Source organism: Anopheles merus, chromosome X (genome assembly GCF_017562075.2).
Source record: "Anopheles merus strain MAF chromosome X, AmerM5.1, whole genome shotgun sequence".
Taxonomy (NCBI): Eukaryota; Metazoa; Arthropoda; class Insecta; order Diptera; family Culicidae; genus Anopheles; species Anopheles merus.
Window position 1 is genome coordinate 2,745,652 of NC_054081.1, and position 16,732 is coordinate 2,762,383.

Sequence of the window (16,732 nt, forward strand, 5' to 3'; positions counted from 1 at the left end):
AAGCACAAGAAAGCGCACGAAACGCAGCAACGCAAAGGGAGACAGAGAGAGTGAGAGAGAGTGTGAGAGAGAGAGAGAGAGAGAGAGAGAGAGAGAGAGAGAGCTTGTGCGAAGAAAGGGAAAGGAGACTATTAAGGAAAGGGGAAGGAGAAGATAAAAAAGATTAATTAATTCCTAACTGAAATTTAGGTTTACCTACACACACACACACACATACATCTTACTAGTAGCAGCAAATATACGAAACTCAAAGTGTGTGTTGCATTTAGGAAACAAAATTTTCTCCCCATTTTTCCCCCCACCTTTCCCTGCACTGCTGTACCGACGTAGTAGTTTCACTGCTTGTGGCCGACTGTTGCATCTGAGTTTGTAGTCCTCTCTCGCTCTGCTCGTTGCGCTACTGATGCAAAGACGAGAAGTTTGATTCAGCAAACAAACAAGCAAACAAACAAGCAAACAAACAAAAACTGCAAAAGAGTAAAGGGAGAATGAAACTAGCAGTAAAAAAAGGTATATATTAGATATATTTATATTTTTATCTCACACCTTTACTACTACTCCTCTCCCTCCCCCCCCCCCCCCCCCCCCCGCTTTTTCACTGGTGTGTAACAAGTTTTCCCCAAACAATCCCCATCCTCAAAGTAAACCCACAGATTTTTGTTTGTTTTGTTTTTCCCTCCTTTTTATCAAAATACAACACACACACACAAACCCACATCCATACCATACCCCCTGTATTGCGCTGGTGTTACGTTAAGCAAAACTCTGCTAACAAAATTTCAAAAGAAAAAAAAAAAGAAATAAAACCGTTTAAATCTTATTACAGCTGTTTGAGTGGTACGAGTGTGTTGATGTGTATGTAAGTGTACGAAAGAAACGGCGCACATTCACATTCTTTTAACCGTGATCTGTAAAGTCTTTGAGTTAGTAAGTAAACCACACAGCCTTCTCTGGCTAGCCTGTAAACTAGCCTCATGTATTTGAGGTCTTTGCTAGCTAAAATGTGTTCTCTTTTACTGGTTGCCGCCACTGCCATTAGGTAGGCCTTACCTTCTAATAATCGCCACCAGACCACCGGACATGGTGGACCAAGTCACGATAAACTGCCTTTTCCACAGGTCTTTGCAACCAATGAAGAGATGGTGAGTGTCGTGTCTGTATTCTGCCATCTTCTCCAAGATCTTCCGCATGGTGAAGATCTGATCAGTGGTAGATTTTCCATTTCGGAATCCTATTTGATAGTTTCCAACTATATTTTCGACTTGAGGGACAAGACAAGGGAGAATATTTTATAGGCGGTATTCAACATCTTAATACCCCTGTAGTTGTTGCAGTCCAACCGATCTCCCATCATGTATATGGGGTATATGATACTGAGATTTCATTCTCAAGGCATCGATTCGCTATCCCACACCTCTTTAATAATTTGATGACGTCTTGTTATTTTGCAGACGACGGACAGCTCTTTGGGTTTCGTTGATGCTAGGTTGCAATAGCATGAGTCATAGCTGCTCGTTAAACTGGTCGTTGAGTAATGCATGCGACAGCAGGTTACCTTAGGTATAACGTTGTTTCGGTGACCTACTATCGCTCGGTAAAACTTTCGTTCGTTGGTGGGCTCGTGTACGCTCCGTAGGACTCTGGCAGCTCGCCATGGTCTGTTATGTTAAGGTAACTCAAGGGTATGCCTGTAGTGAAGCGAAGCAGAATGGTCAACGCTCAAATTGATTCAGTAAATAAATCAAACGCACACAGCTTGCATGATGATTTTTCTTTATATATATTTTTTTAATAATCTGTTTTAAATAACATAATTCTTTTGTTCCATGGTAGGTGTGTGTGTGTGTGTGTGTGTGTGTGTGTGTGTGTGTGTGTTAAGTGGACTGCTTGTTTATCGCTCCGCCGCTTTCCACAGTGTCGGGGTAGGGGAGGATAGAACAAATTGGAGAACAGCGGATGGAAGGAAGAGAAGAAAGAGTGCAGGCTTTTATTACTAAGGCGAAGAAGCGCTTCCATACTATTACAAGTGTTTGTTCTCTCGGGGCATGTGTGTGTAGTTGCGTTTGCTTATTTCTTTACAGGGAGAAGTGCATCTTTTACGACTCTTATTTTTCTTCATATTTGGCTCGAGAGAGAGAAAGAGAGAGAGAGGGAGAGAGAAAGGGAAGTACGGCAATATCGCTTCTAATCACACGCGCGTTCTGTTTCGTACTAAATTAACTGAACAGTTTGATCACACACAAACACACAAGCAAAACGCACAACAGAATCGATAGATGGAAGGAAGATGCATTTGCATTTTAATTAGTAATACAGATCTCATAATGGCAATAATGATAATAGTAATAATAATAAATTTAATTTATCGCAATAGAATATTAATTATGAGATAACATCGAGACGAAACCGACGCACACTTTCCGTCCCTCGCTCGCTAGCGCAATCGTTCTAAACTGCATCAGGATCGTACGCTGGCTGCTCTTTGTGGCGTGGGGAGGAGAAACCAAACCGCAACTCACCACCACTGGACTCACATTACAGCGTGTTTACAACTTTTTAAATTGTGGTTTTGTTTGTCCTTTTTTCATGATCCTTCGAAAACACGTGCGTGGAGTGGGAGGGCGAGTATTTCATCATTGACACCATTCGTTTTGTTCGCTTTCAACCGTTGATCCAACGAAAAAGGGGGAATTTGGATTCGCGTTACTGAACTCAGCGGCTTATTTTATACAACATGTTAATGCGATAATGCATGTGTGTGTTTGTGTGGGTGTGTGAAAATGATAAGAAAACACACTCTCATCGGTACTACACACGCGGGACGTAACAGTAAAGGGACAAGCAATAAGTCGTAACATTACAGCTTCATTCCACGATTTGTTTACCATCAATCTCTAGTCGCTCTTCTCACTATCTATCTCTCTCTCTCTTTTTCTCCTGTCCTCCTTACTTCCTAACATCTTCAATATGTGTCCGCAGAGGAGGAGAAGGAGGAGGGGAACGTGGGTACGCATACGCACAAAAAAGGCAAAGGCATTAAACCGCATCCTTGCTAACGCCACCCAACGACTGCGCCGGCATCTCCTCGTAGCCCGACTTTTTGCTGCTGCTGCTGTGGTGGTGGTGGTGGTGGTGATGGTGCTTCGAAGACTTTTTGCTGTGCTTCTTCTTCTTCTCCTTTACGTCCCCGCCCTCTACCGCCTCGTCCTCCGCTCCGCCGTCCTTGGGCGGCTTGCTGCGCTTCTCCTTCTCCTTTGCCGTCCGTCCCTTGGCCGACGTTTCCTCGTCGATCATCAGCATGATCGCGTCCGCCTCGTCCGGCCGCTCCTTTCCCGCGCTCTTTTTCTTTTTCTTTTGCTTCTCGCGGCCGGCTCCACCACCATCCTCCGCCTGCTGCTGCCGCTCGTCGGACCGATCGGTGTGCTTTCGATCCGCGTGCTTCGAGCCGGACCGCTCGGTGGCAGCGGCGGTACCACGACGCCGCGACCGGTGCTTACTGTCGGTAGTAGTGGTGGTGGTGGTGCCGCCGCCGGGATGATGCTCGTCGGCCGGGTTTCGGTTGGTTTTGGCGGTCTGCCCGTCCCCGTCCCGCAGCAGCATCACGCTGCGCTGGTTGGCCGCCTTTCGCTTCATGTCCTGGGGGTAATCGTCCTCGAATGGGCTGTGAAACGATGGAAGAGGAAACAATTAGCAATCGAAGGGGGGGGGGGGATTGTTTGGTGGTGCGACTTACGCATCGAGATCGATGTCGAGCGCCCGGTGCGGATCGTTCGGGTCGGCATTGTTTTTGTCCTCCGTGTCGGACAGTATTGCACCCTCCGGTAGCTCAATCACCGTGTTCACCACGTGCAGCGGCTTGGGATCTTTTTTTTTGGAGGGATAGTGAGAAAAAGAGAGAGAGAGAAACAAAATCCCATTAAAATCGCTGTCCAATTAGCACGTTTGAGATCGTATCTGGGGCCTTACCGTCGCTTTCCGAGTCAGACTCGTCCGAATAGCGTTTGCTCTTTTTGCCACGTCGTTTCGACTTCTTGCCGCCTTTCTCTCCCTTTTCCTTGCGCCCACCGCTCTTGCCGACGAAAACGCGCGTGGCCCGTTCGGCGTCCATAAGATACTTGTCCGACCGTTTTGTGGCTACAAAAAAAAAGAGAGACATTAAAAGTTTTCTTTCAATTAAAATAACAAATAATGGAGAAATTACGAATCTCCAACAATACTTAGGGGCTTAGATACTCTACTACTTGACACATTTATATGGAAATCTGCAAGCCATTATTAGAATATTGACCTCGACGTCGAGACTAGTAAAGGGAAAATTATTTTTTTGTCGGAATCGATTCCGGTTAGCTCCAAAGTGTTCTGTGATCGATTCCGGATAGCAGGTCCGGAATCACTTTCCGGATATGGTTCCAGAATCAGTTCCGGAATTGGCTCTGGAATCGGAACTGGTTCCGGAATCGGAATCGGAATAAGTTCCGAAATCCGAATAGGTTCCGGAATCAGAATAAGTTCCGGAATCGGAATAGGTTCCGGAATCGAAATCGGCTCGGGAATCGACATTAGTTCCGAGATCAGAATCGGCTTCGAAATCGAAATCGGTTTCGGCATCCTCATAAGAATAGACGTTTGGGTCCAATGGTGCCGCAAAGAATCAAAATTTACTACTGCAGGATCCATTTTCATGTAGATTCCCGGACTGATTTGCATGCTGAATCTTCTTATTGCAATTCAAGAACTGATTCTCATTACGGAACTAATTCCAATTCTGATTCTCAGGTTTATTCTGAATTCTCAATCAGAATCGATTCAAGCATTGGAATCGTATAGGTTCCGACATCTCAATTGCAAGCATAAATTAACCCTGTATGGTACAAAAAAGCTCCAAATGGCACAAATTGAATAAAATATTATCTTCTCACGAACTTATTATGACATTTATCGTCTACAAATTCATCGTGCGATAAAGATGTTCGCATAATCCAACTACATGAACAAAAGTACGGTACCAATACTGTTGCGTTGTCCCAAAATATTATACAATAATGTCAACAAGAATAAATACTGTTTGGTAGCACAAATAAAACAACTAATAAAAGTGTAATCAGAGTGCACAAACTCGAGACACTTGTTGCGCGTGTTACGCGAAAAGATAAAGACAAAATATTATAATAATTATATCACTGGCAAGCAAAATATGCATGGCAGACAGAAAGCAGCGTTAAAGTGGCCAACACGTTGCGATAAATAATGAAAAAAAAAACTCTTGCGATAAGATAAAGAGTAACCGACATCCCAAAATGGAAGAAAGATGAAGCATGGAGAAAGGGCAAAAGTACGCACAATGTATCTGCAGTGGCACCTCGAGTGCGATTTCGGCGATCGGTATGTCGTCGTAGCAATCATGCTGCTGCTGCTGCTGCTGGTGGTAGTCGGCGCCAGACGCCTTCTTTGTTTTGGCCGGTTTCAGATAGTTTGGATTGTTGGTTTGCTCGAGCAGTCGCGCCTGTCTCATCTGGAGAAAGGGAAGGGAAACACGGAGGATATTAACCGGCAAACGTCCAGAGCCCCCTCTTCCACCCAACCGTACCTTGTCGAGCTCTTCCTGCGTGTACTCGATGCGCTTGTACGAGCGCGAACCATCGCCACCGCCGTTGGTTTCGCGCTCACCCCCACCGCCACCCCGGCCGCCGTCGGTCAGGAAGAGCGGGAACTTGTCCTCATCGCTCGAGCCACCGTCCGCACTGCTGGCGTCGGCGGACGGGGGCGGCTGGTTGATCCACTCGTCCAGGTCCAGCTCCTCGGGCAGCTGCACCTTCCGCTGCGCCTTCGGGGCGACCGGGTTCAGCTCGCTCCCGAACAGCCCCTGCAGGTCGGTCGCAATCTGCTCGATCTCGTCCCACGCAGCCCCCGGATAGTGACCCCCAGGGCCGGCGGCGACCGGTTCGTCCGGTGCGGCGCGAGCTTCCTCTCCTCCGCCGTCACCTGGCTCGCCGGGCACGTCCGGCGTCAGCTCGAGCAGTCCACCGTCCGCGACCGGCGCAGCAGCGTGCTGCTGGTCCGCACCACCACCGAGTGATTCGCGCAGCAGCACGACCAGAAAGTAGACCGAGCTGGCCCGCTCCTGCACCTCGATGTCGGCCGAGCTGAGGTAGCTGCGCAGGCCCTCGGCCAGCGTCTGGCAGTGGCGCTCGATGGCGGCCCCGTCCCGCTGGCGGACCGCCTCCCCCACCAGGTGGGCGAACAGCTTCAGTGCGTTCTGCACGTACACCGCCTGGATGTGGCCGGCGACCGGTTTCGGCTGCAGCAGCACCGCCAGCGTCCGCTCCGGCCCGTCCAGGTGCGGCGCAAACTCGCCGACGATCCAGGCGGCCGCGTACAGCACCTCCTGCATCGTGCCGTTCGGGGCCGCCGTCACCGGGTACGTCTCGAGCAGCGTCGCCATCTCGTTCACCGCGAACGTGCGCACCGCCTGGACGCGTATCGCCACGTCCAGCAGCTGGCCCGCAATCAGCCGACCGTGCCGCGAGCCCGACTCGAGCAGTATCAGCTCGACCAGCACGGTCAGGTACCATTCGAAGTTGGTGACGTACTGGTACGAGCCCTGGGAGCAGATCTCGATCACCTTGTACAGCAGCTCGTCCCGGTAGGACGAACCCTCCGCCCGCTCCATGTGGCCGAGCAGGCGGCGCACGATCTCCATCAGGTTCTTCTTCGACACCATGCCGTAGAGCAGGTCGAGCGCCCGCAACCGGATTGACTCGTCCTTATCGTCCAGGCACGCCAGTATCAGATCCTTGTGCGTCTGCACGCTCTTCGGGTGCGTCTTCAGGATCTTGGACATTGCCAGCAGCCCGAGATACTTCACTGGAATGGTGGAGAGAGGAGACGGATGTAATGCAGGGACAGTGCGGAACAGTTGCAAGGGAAGGTGCGCTACGTACGGTTTTGATCCGAGTCCTCGATCAGGATGCGCAGCTTCTGGACGCACAGCTGGATGGAAGCGCTATGGTTGGGCATGCCGCTGCTGATACTGATCAGAACCGCGATCACGGTATTGATGCATTCGTACAGCAGGCTCATAGCCGAGGTGCTGCCGGTGCAGAGGAAACGGAATGCAAAAAAAAGAAAAGGACTGTTAGTATTCGGCGGAGTGCCAACGTTACAAAACAAACGGGCTGAAGCGCGCCTTCGGCAAGCCACTACTTAACTACTAGGTAGGATAATCATTTGCGCAACTCTTGTGATTGTTTGCATGTCTTAAAATCAAGCTTAACGTTTTCTGCTCAAACTTATCTCAAGTTGTAACAACTCTTATAGCAACATTGATAGTGAATAAGTGATTTTAGAGAGTGATTTTATTGCTGATACTCAATGAAAGTGCGCCATGACGACCCACGACATGCGAGTGCTTCAGTTCAACACAATACTCTGACTGACAAGCTGAGCTTAATGACGGTGCTAGGATAATCATGACTTTTTCTGGCTGTGAACAGTGTTGCCAAATGCCACCAACACTCATGACTGAAACGAAGATCAAGTCAGCTCACGTAAATAACTGAGATGATCAGCGATGAGGCTCACACAGTTGGTGGACCAATCACTTACTTGGTGACATTTTGTTTAGCACCCAAAGGTTTGTCACTCACTTGGTCACGACATTTTCTGTCGGTGATAATCACGACATTCTTGGAATATATTGGGCATGTGGTCCCAAGCAACAAAATTAGCATTTTTTCTCGCTCTGTCTGCTTTGATGCTCTGTCGGATCAAACAGAGCGATAGTCGCTTACATGATTTTGTTTCAATCGGAATTTGTTATGACCATGTCAGTGACATTTTGCAGAACTGATCACAGTAAAAAAAAAGTCATGACAAAGTGACTGACCACGAGTTAATTGCTAAAATGTCACCAAGCATGTATTGGTCCAATTAACTGTTTGAGCATCACCTGTGATTATCACAATAGAGTGACGTGACGCTGCCATGGATTTTGTCTCATAATTTTGTCTTATTTTTTATGACATTGACATTTTGCCGTACTGCTTATGATCATGCCGACTAATAGCAAAAGATGTTTAATACAACAAAATCAAGCTAGTAATTAAAACAGCTAAATACAAGAAAGCTAAAACGAGCAGAAAACGTCACGAACGATGGTTTCTACTGGGTGCGCACTCCTACAGGCTAACGCGGGATGCACACACACACACACACATACACTAAAGCCCAACATATTACATCGCATTTAGATACATCACACAACTTGCCTATGGATTAAATTGGTCAACGGTTCAATTAGCTTTTTGCCTAATCGGGGTTCTAGCGGAGTTAAAGCACCGAACTGGAAGTAAACAGAAACAGAAACAGAGAAGAAGAGAAAGAAACAAGGTTTTAGCAAAAAACGGAAAGCAAAAAAACAAACAAACATACAGAAACAACCAAACAGGGAAAACTTCCCTCCCCCAGTAACATATTGTGTAAAGGGAATAGATTTGTGTCGCTACTGCAACGATTGCGTCTCGTGTTTTTTTTTGTTACTACGCCACGAAACATGCCCGGTTCCGTACTTTTGATAACGTGTCAAATACCGTAAAAATGATTACAAAGAAGGTGCCGCTGCACCTCCGCTGACAAAAACCGAAAAGAAGAGATCCGGCGGTTTTTTTTTCCTCGGATTTAGAGAGCAAAATACCGAACAGACTGCTTGTAAGCTTGAAAGAAGCGCTGAAAATGGGGGAAATGGGCGCTGCGGAGGGGCATCGAGCGAACAAGCTCTACGGGGGAGATGGGTGAACGCTTCACAACGCGCTGTGGCAGCCGAACCTGGAAATCAGCTCGATGAGCGGATGCGTCAGTTTCTTGCCCAACGCCGGCTCGATCGCGGTCAGACTGGCGAACTAAAGGACGGAACGCCCCGGACGGAAGAAGAAGAAGAAACAAGGTTCGATTAAATACTGCAAGTTGCAAGCGCACCGGCAGGTAGGAGGCCCTTTACTCTTTCTGTCTCTCGCTCTCTTTTTGTCTTAAAAAACACTCACACACTCGGGTGCGTGTACGGTTGATGAAGAAATGGTGGAAATTGATTAGTGAGGAAAAAAAAAACACGAAAAAGGCCCCGCCACTCACCAGCTTGATAATTTTGATCAGCATCCAGTTGTTGGTCGACGTGGTCATCAGCTTGAAGAAGATCGGTGCTAGCGACAGGTAGTTTTTCGGGTTCTTGCGCGCCAGCTCGCAGATCACGTTGACCGCCGCGGACTGTACGCTCGGGTCCGGATCTTCGAGCTTTTCCTTCAGCTTCGGGAAGGCGGGCCGCAGCGCCTCCGGATACCGGAGGAACACTTTGTACATCATGAGCACCGCCTTCATGCGCAGGTACGGCTTGGTGGAGCTCATCTGCAACCGAGCACAGGGGAGGGAGAAATCAAAAATGAAGCAGTGTTAAAAATCTTTTACTCTTCCCGGTGCCACCCTTTTTCCCCCTTTTCTCCAAAGCCCAGCCGTACCAGCGTCATGATGTCGTTGGCCAGATCGCGCGACAGATCGGTCGAGATGAAGCAGCTCAGCCCGGACAGGGCCACGCCCGCATCGTACTGGTTGGTCGAGCTGAGATCCTTCCGGATCATGTTCGTGGTCAGCATCAGCAGCTCGCTGTCCGGATGGAAGCACTGGCTCGCCGCCAGGTAGCCGATCCGCTTGCAGGTGAACCGGTTCGAGCTCATCACCTCGATGATGTTGAAGCCGGCCCAGGAGATGTCGTAGCCGCACATCTGCAGGTAGGTCAGCTTCGCCACCGCGTTGCTCTTCACGCTCACATTGTCCTGCCGCAGCTCCTGCTTGATCTCCTCGATGCACTGGGCGATGTACTTGGCCTGCAATGGGCAGGACGTGATGAAGTATTTGCGATCGACCCGGCACAGCAGATTGCGCAGCCGGGACGACCCGTGCAGCCCGAACAGTTCCATCGCGTACGGTGCGCTCGGCACGACTGCCGGCTGCCGGGTGCCCGACCCGCCGCCCGCATGTCTCCGTGTCCCCCCCCCCTCCCCCCAATCCCTTTCCGTCAGTTCCGCCTCGCTTACCTCGTTATCTTTGTTGTTCCGAATGCCGCGCACCAGATCGGTCAGATTTTTGTCAAACATCCGCTCCAGGTTGCCCTTTACCATCTTCAGCGCCATCTTGCAGTGTGTGTGTGTGTAAAGTGGACGTGTCTGTGTATTGTTTTTTTATAGTAAAACGGCGCTAAACAGATGCAGAATCGTTGACTGATGGTTTAGTGACAAGAGCCGGGCCACTGCTCGCTCGGAAGGGCCCAGCCAAGCTTCCCTTCGCTCGGTTGATTGCAGTGCAGTGCCGTTTCGCGGACAGAAGGGTTTATGGGGAGTGCGTGGGAGACCCGTCTTGCAGAGGCACAATGTGTGTGTGTGTAGGTGCGTGCCGGTTGATTGATTCGCGACTGTTCAGTGGCGGTGGACCAGGCGGATGACGCGCAGTCCGGTTGCAGTGGTTTGGGATTGTTTTCCTTCCCTTGACAGCTGGAATGGGGCAAGCGGGGAGCTACAGTGCCAGCTCACTCTCACACACACACACACACACACCAAATCCGCCCGCTTCCGTCACCTAGCGTTACTTTGCATTGCCTCACCAGCTTTACCTAATCGTACACACAACGCCGAAAGAAAAGAAGAAAAAGGCGACACTTTCTTCCTAGGCCTCCTCGCTTCTTTCTCCTCCCACACACGCACGCACACACACACACACACACACAGGTATGTTAGTTGGCCTACGTGGGTTCCAAATGTATGGGGAACGACCTGCCACACACCCCTTGCCCGCGGTTTGCTGCTGTCGGCCACTGAACCCCACGCGAGAACACTCGAGCCAGAAGGAAATGGGTAAAAGTTTTGCAGCGTCACTCTCTCCACAGCAGTGTCAGGCAGGGAAGGTGGCCAAGATAACACGCTTCAGCGCAAAAATCCCCGGTAAAGGCCACAGAGTTCCCGTGCTCCAGCCGTCCCCGAATGATGATGACGGATTTCGGCTGCAGCCAGCTCGGTGCTTTCTTTCGTTTTTTTTTTTCTTCCACTCACCCTCACGCAGCCACGATAAACAGACGGGGAGTTTCGATCGGTGTGTGTACGTGAACGAAACTATCCGTGGATGGGTTCGTTGGCGGGGCGGGCGTAGAGTAGAGAAGGGAAGGTGCGAGCAAGCAAAAACTGATGATCTGTCAAATTGCGGTGACGTTTTAGCTCGATTTTCCCCTTTTTCAGCGCGGCTGTCAAACGCGCTGCTCGAAACATTCGAGCCGAGTTCGGCCGACTTCGTCGAGATCTGCTCGACTGACCGTTGGAATTTTGAATCAGCAGCTCGAAAATCGGTTATTCCTCACTGAAGGTATTGCAAAATTGGAAACAAAATTGGGGTTTGCTTTCTTTTAAGCAATACCACAAGTCTAATGCATTATTATACCTGTTTACTACATCATTTTAGTAAATAATGATCGGAAAAGAATGCCGTTCTTTAAAAACGCTTCATTTCAAATTATGAAGAAGCGTTTTTTGTTGAACAAATACAAATAATACAACGGGACCCCTCATAACGAGTGCTCCTTACGCACAACGAGCAATATCATTCGGTTTCTTGATACACTTGTTTGGTGCCGCTGTGAAGCCATGATCACGATCAATTAACTTCTGAACAATTTCTTTACTTTTGCTTATCGTTCAAGCAGATGAGAGTTTCGATACTAACAATCGTTCAACATAAAGCAATTTTCAGGAGGAAAAGGGTCGTGTTGCACAGGTTTGTGGTATATTGATGAGTGTTTCTTGTATGCTTTCCTGGATCTACTGGAAAATCAAATGAAGTGATTTGAGTGATTATTTTTTTTTGAATGAATACAAATTGTATGAAAAACAACTTCCCGCAGTTTTTCGTATTAGGAGCAAGTCACTGGAACTTGCAGTGCAACTGAACTTGGGTGCAGTGATAGGTGAGGATTTGAAGTAAGAATGGAGTTGGGAGGTTTGGAACCCAATGCCAGCAGGATCCCGAATCTTCAACATGATTACAAGGCATCACTACAAGCACTATTTAGGAACTCAACATCTGATTCGGACATGTAAGTTTGCGTTGGAATGTTCTAGCAGGTTTTAGTTGTGATTCATGCAGTTATATATTTATTTTCAATATATATGCTCGTTCGTCCAATTATTTCCAGACGGTGTCCTAGCGTCTCGATGTCGAGTTTCAATCTTGCCAGCTAAGAGCTAGCTGCATTCGTTCTTTCCAATAAAACCAAGATCATCCTCGGCTACTCGGCGTTCCCATTTCCGTTGGTAACGGTTGCCGCCTGCTCCGCGACGAAGTCAAATAGTACACGCTGGGTGAGAATTCCCACAGGCCGTTCCGCTCCTAAAGCAAAACGCAGAGTAGAAGAAAAAAAATTATTACAATATTGTGCTTTTTTTGATACTAAGGAAAACACCCGTACTCAACCTACCCGCCTCTTGTCGAGTTACTAGCAGGAAGCTATCCTTCTCCAAGATACGCGACGCGCGGCCGATGTTTTCCTCGTGATCGATCTTGACGTACTGCTTAAAGATGGCACGACGCACCAGATCGGACGGTTTCGCCAGCCGGTTGAGCATTTTACTCAACAGATTGGGCATGTGCACTACACCCTTGATGGTTCTGTAAAGCGCGGCAAAGGATGCATTAGTGGCCCACGTTCTTTTCCCAATCAAAGTTTACTTACCCATCGGCATCCAGCACCGGAACCTGGGTACGATTGTTCTGCTTCATCGTCTCGATCGCATCACTGATCTGCACATCATCGCGCACAGTGATGAGCGTTTCCATGGGCAGTGTGTTTACCTTAGCATTCCACCACCTAATCAGAAAATACCAGCCGTAGTACAATGTGCGTCAATCCACTGGCTATGGGCAGGTTTCAGGTACTTACTTCTGGTCGTGGCAGTTCTCCGACTCCTTGAAGTAACGCGCCTCCATCCAGTTGTCCGACACGAACTTGGTGAGATAGTTGCGAATGTTGTCCGGCAGGATGACGACACAGTTCTGGCCCTCCTTCAGTGTTTTGGCCGCCTCGAGGGCAACGTACAGGTTGCCGCCGCTGCTGCCACCGCACAGCAGACCCTCGTCCCGGATCAGACGGCGTGCGAGCGGCAGAGCGACGCGATCGTTAAACTTGTACCACCGGTCGACCACCGAGCGGTCCAGCACGGTCGGCAGGAAGTCGTACCCGACGCCCTCCACCTCGTAGAAGCTTACCTCCGTGCGGTTGAGCTCTTCCGGCTCGGCCAGGATCGAACCCTCCGGATCGGCCGCAATCACCTGACAGGCCGGGCAGGACTCCTTGATTCGACGGCCGATGCCGGTCATGGTACCGCCCGTACCCGTGCCAATCACCACCATATCAACCTGGCCGCCCAACTGCTCCACGATCTCCGCACCCGTGCCGTCGTAGTGGGCCAGCGGATTGCCGGCATTGCGGTACTGGTCCAGAATGACCGAGTCTGGAATGGAGCGCTGAAGCCGCTGCGAAACTGCGATGAGCCCCTCGGGCGAATCGAAGGCGGCCTCCGTCGGAGTGCGGATCACCTCCGCCCCGAGCGCCTTGAGCGTGTCCACTTTCTCGTTGGACATCTTCTCCGGCATCACGATCAGGCAGCGATAGCCTCGTGCTGCGGCAGCCATGGCCAGCCCAATGCCCGTATTGCCGGACGTCGGCTCAATGATGGTGCAGCCTGGTTTCAGCAGTCCCTTGCGCTCCGCCTCCAGCACCATGCGGACACCGATGCGATCCTTGACAGAGCCACCCGGATTAAGGAACTCACACTTGACATCTAAAATGGGGACAATTTTTGGTGTTAACTTTGCTAACGCTAGACCACTCCACATCATTCAATGCTTACAAACATTGCACTTCAAGCCCATGGACTGAGGGATCTTGTTGAGCTTCACCAGTGGCGTTCCTCCGACAGCTTCCAGGATCGAGGGCAGCGTTGACGGTTTGGGGGCACTGAAAGAATATGAAAAAGACGATTGGAAAATAAAACAAAAACAATGGCATCGGAAATTGCGCTCCTAACATTGTAAAGTCCCGGTGAGTTTGTTGTCGAGGAAATACCGATTCCGGTGTAAATATTGCTTTCCAAGACAGGCCTTCGCGAGCAGATAAACAACATTTCACGCTTCAGTGTCGAAGCTACCACAAACATTGGCTGACCCCTGGCAGCCATTATGGCAGTCGGTAGCACATTGGCGCTCACAGGTTTATCGCCAAGCCGTCACACACACTCATCTTTGCGGGGAGCCTGATACGGTGGTTGAAGCACCGATCGAGCCGCACTACGTTGCACGTGCTCGTATGATCTGTTCAACGGTAACCTAGCGATATAAGAGGATTTTATTGTGCAATTAAGAACTGAGCACACCTGACACATCTCAGCTCAAAGCGCCTGGCTCGAAATGTTGCGCAAACGATACCGACTTCTTCTTTTGGAAAATATGACTGAACCACGTGGCAATACGTCCATGACCTCTAGCCCTTCCGCACTGCGGAGAGTGTTGAACTTGTTCGCTAATAATTTCTAAAACGGTTAGATCTACCCGGTCTGGTCCAGCGTCATCAAAAGCCACTACGGCCAATTGGCTGGACACTATCAAAACGGTTCGCCATCTCCTGATTTGTGTTGACGTAAGTAATATGTTTAATTTGGAGGTTTTTTTCCCCTCTTTTGCTTCCTCCTATGTCAATAATCAACGTTATCAGCGAGTAGTTTGGGCCGCAAACATTGTTGATTGGCATGCAGAGGTTCGCATATAACTACCCTTGATATGGCACTGCATCGCAATTTTCTTGACCATTATGGAGCAACAGAGCAGAAATACACGCTGTCTTAAGTATCAGGAGTCGGTAATATCGAATTGCCTGATTGTACCTTATCGATAGTAGGCTGCATAGAAGAGTTCAGCGCATTGCCACTGACTTCCATTTCAGCCAAATCCTGATTAGATTCGAATCCGTCATACGCAAGCTACACGGATATAGGGTTATCGACAAATCACAGATAGCGACCCTATATGCCAGTGCACCGGAGATGTAGGCTTATTGCTATTTCCTGATGATATCTTGATTTTCAAACAGTTACTTCTCGGTAATTCATGAACTGTATCCATAGAAAAGCAATTCAGGTACTCTGAGATCTTTATCTATGTCCAAATATTATTAGCATTAATTTTTCATATTAAAAATCACCGTCTTATTCCTCATCGGCGACTTATTACAATAAATTAAGTTAGCCGTAAAATATCCATTTTCAATGTAGTTCATTAAATTGTTCAAACTCCTTTTACTGTACTGCGTAATTCTTCTAGATTTATCAATCTAGTGCTGTCGTTATTCTGCCTCAGCAATCCAAACCATGAAAATGATGTGTAATACACTGACATGCTGGGCATTACAGGTCGGATATGGTTCAATTACCATCTGTTCTGGGTGCCCCTGCTAGGCACATTAATGGTTGCTACGGGTAAACACTAATCACACCTTGTTAGCCTATTTAAACGGACCCAGAAAGACGTAGGCCAATCACACTCGCTGTGGCTGATTTTCTGTAGAATTATAATCGCCACCAGACTTGTTTCGATCAAATGTCACTCAGCAGCGTTTGGCAGCGCGTTGAACAGTACTTACAGTGCCTCGTGATGGTGCGGGCTCGTCTCCGTCGTACCGAGCGCCCAGGTACACCGGGACGGTTGATCGGGCCGGATAAAGTTTGCCATCGGGTCCTCCTCCGGGACGGTCTGTGGCTTTTTGCTCGCTGCCAGATGTCCGTTCATCGGACAGCCACGGTGCGTGTTGGTGCTAGCCATCTTGTGCAGCGGCTCAGGTTGATCGCAGATCTCGCAGGCGTCTTGCGTGGGACTGTACACGTCTGCTTCGAAGGACTGAGAAACACGCACGGGGCACGCTGGTACGTCACGCACACACTCTTATACACAGCCAAGGTACTGCACTGCCCGCTCAAGCCCTCGATAGCTGGGTGAGTTGGGAGTCGATCGAGAGGATCGTTCCTGTTCCAAAACCACCAACAGGGACAAGGAAAGCAGAACAGGAATACCAGCAAAACTGCACGCCAAATCAAAGCTGCACGAATACCGAACGTCGTTGCCGGGACGGTGATCAGCAAACAAATGGCGCAAGCTTCTGCAAAGCCAGGGCATTTAAACGCAGCGTCCGGCCCTCCGCTTGGGCATCGGTGAGCGTGAACGCGGTTGCCCTTCCCGTATTGCGGCTTGGTGTTAGTTTCGTGCCTCTTGCTTCCATCCTTCAGCAACAGCAGCCGAACGTACGGGGTGATTCTGTGGCATGAAGCTAGGTTTAAATTGGCACAGGGCAAGTGCTGCCGTTCGGCAAGCGGTAAGAGAGCATTGGCACCAACACCACCATCATCGTCAACAGGTCGTGGCCAGGAAATGGAGTGGTTCTGTTCAGCGCAGTGGTTGCGGTTAGGTGATAACCGCTCGGCAACACACACTCGAGCTCTCTCCCTCTCTGTCTCTCTTTGTACAACATCTTCTCGGTCAGTCGGGGTTTTTTTCGTGGGACAGTTTAGAATGGCGAACTGACTTATCATCTCGGTTGGGCTCTAATTGACCGCATGGTTTTCGAGACGCTCCTTCGCTGCCGATCAGCCGACGTACG

General features: G+C 49.3%; 2 protein-coding genes across 2 annotated transcripts; both read right to left on the minus strand.

The window, feature by feature from the left end:
* Nucleotides 1-2,925: 2,925 nt before the first annotated feature.
* On the minus strand, nt 2,926-11,194 carry LOC121590399 (AP-3 complex subunit delta). The gene is made up of 10 exons (XM_041910057.1): nt 10,083-11,194; nt 9,507-9,872; nt 9,127-9,396; nt 8,268-8,341; nt 6,942-7,090; nt 5,588-6,864; nt 5,341-5,512; nt 3,967-4,134; nt 3,734-3,863; nt 2,926-3,661 (listed from the first exon to the last, which is right to left on the minus strand). Exons 1-10 carry the CDS (start codon nt 10,176-10,178, stop codon nt 3,037-3,039), a joined length of 3,327 nt encoding a protein of 1,108 aa, XP_041765991.1. The 5' UTR covers nt 10,179-11,194; the 3' UTR covers nt 2,926-3,036.
* Nucleotides 11,195-12,159: 965 nt separating this feature from the next.
* Nucleotides 12,160-16,242, minus strand: LOC121590415 (cystathionine beta-synthase-like protein). Its single transcript, XM_041910080.1, has 6 exons — nt 15,722-16,242; nt 13,938-14,044; nt 12,968-13,868; nt 12,761-12,895; nt 12,506-12,696; nt 12,160-12,417 (listed from the first exon to the last, which is right to left on the minus strand). Exons 1-6 carry the CDS (start codon nt 15,898-15,900, stop codon nt 12,317-12,319), a joined length of 1,614 nt encoding a protein of 537 aa, XP_041766014.1. The 5' UTR covers nt 15,901-16,242; the 3' UTR covers nt 12,160-12,316.
* Nucleotides 16,243-16,732: the final 490 nt, after the last annotated feature.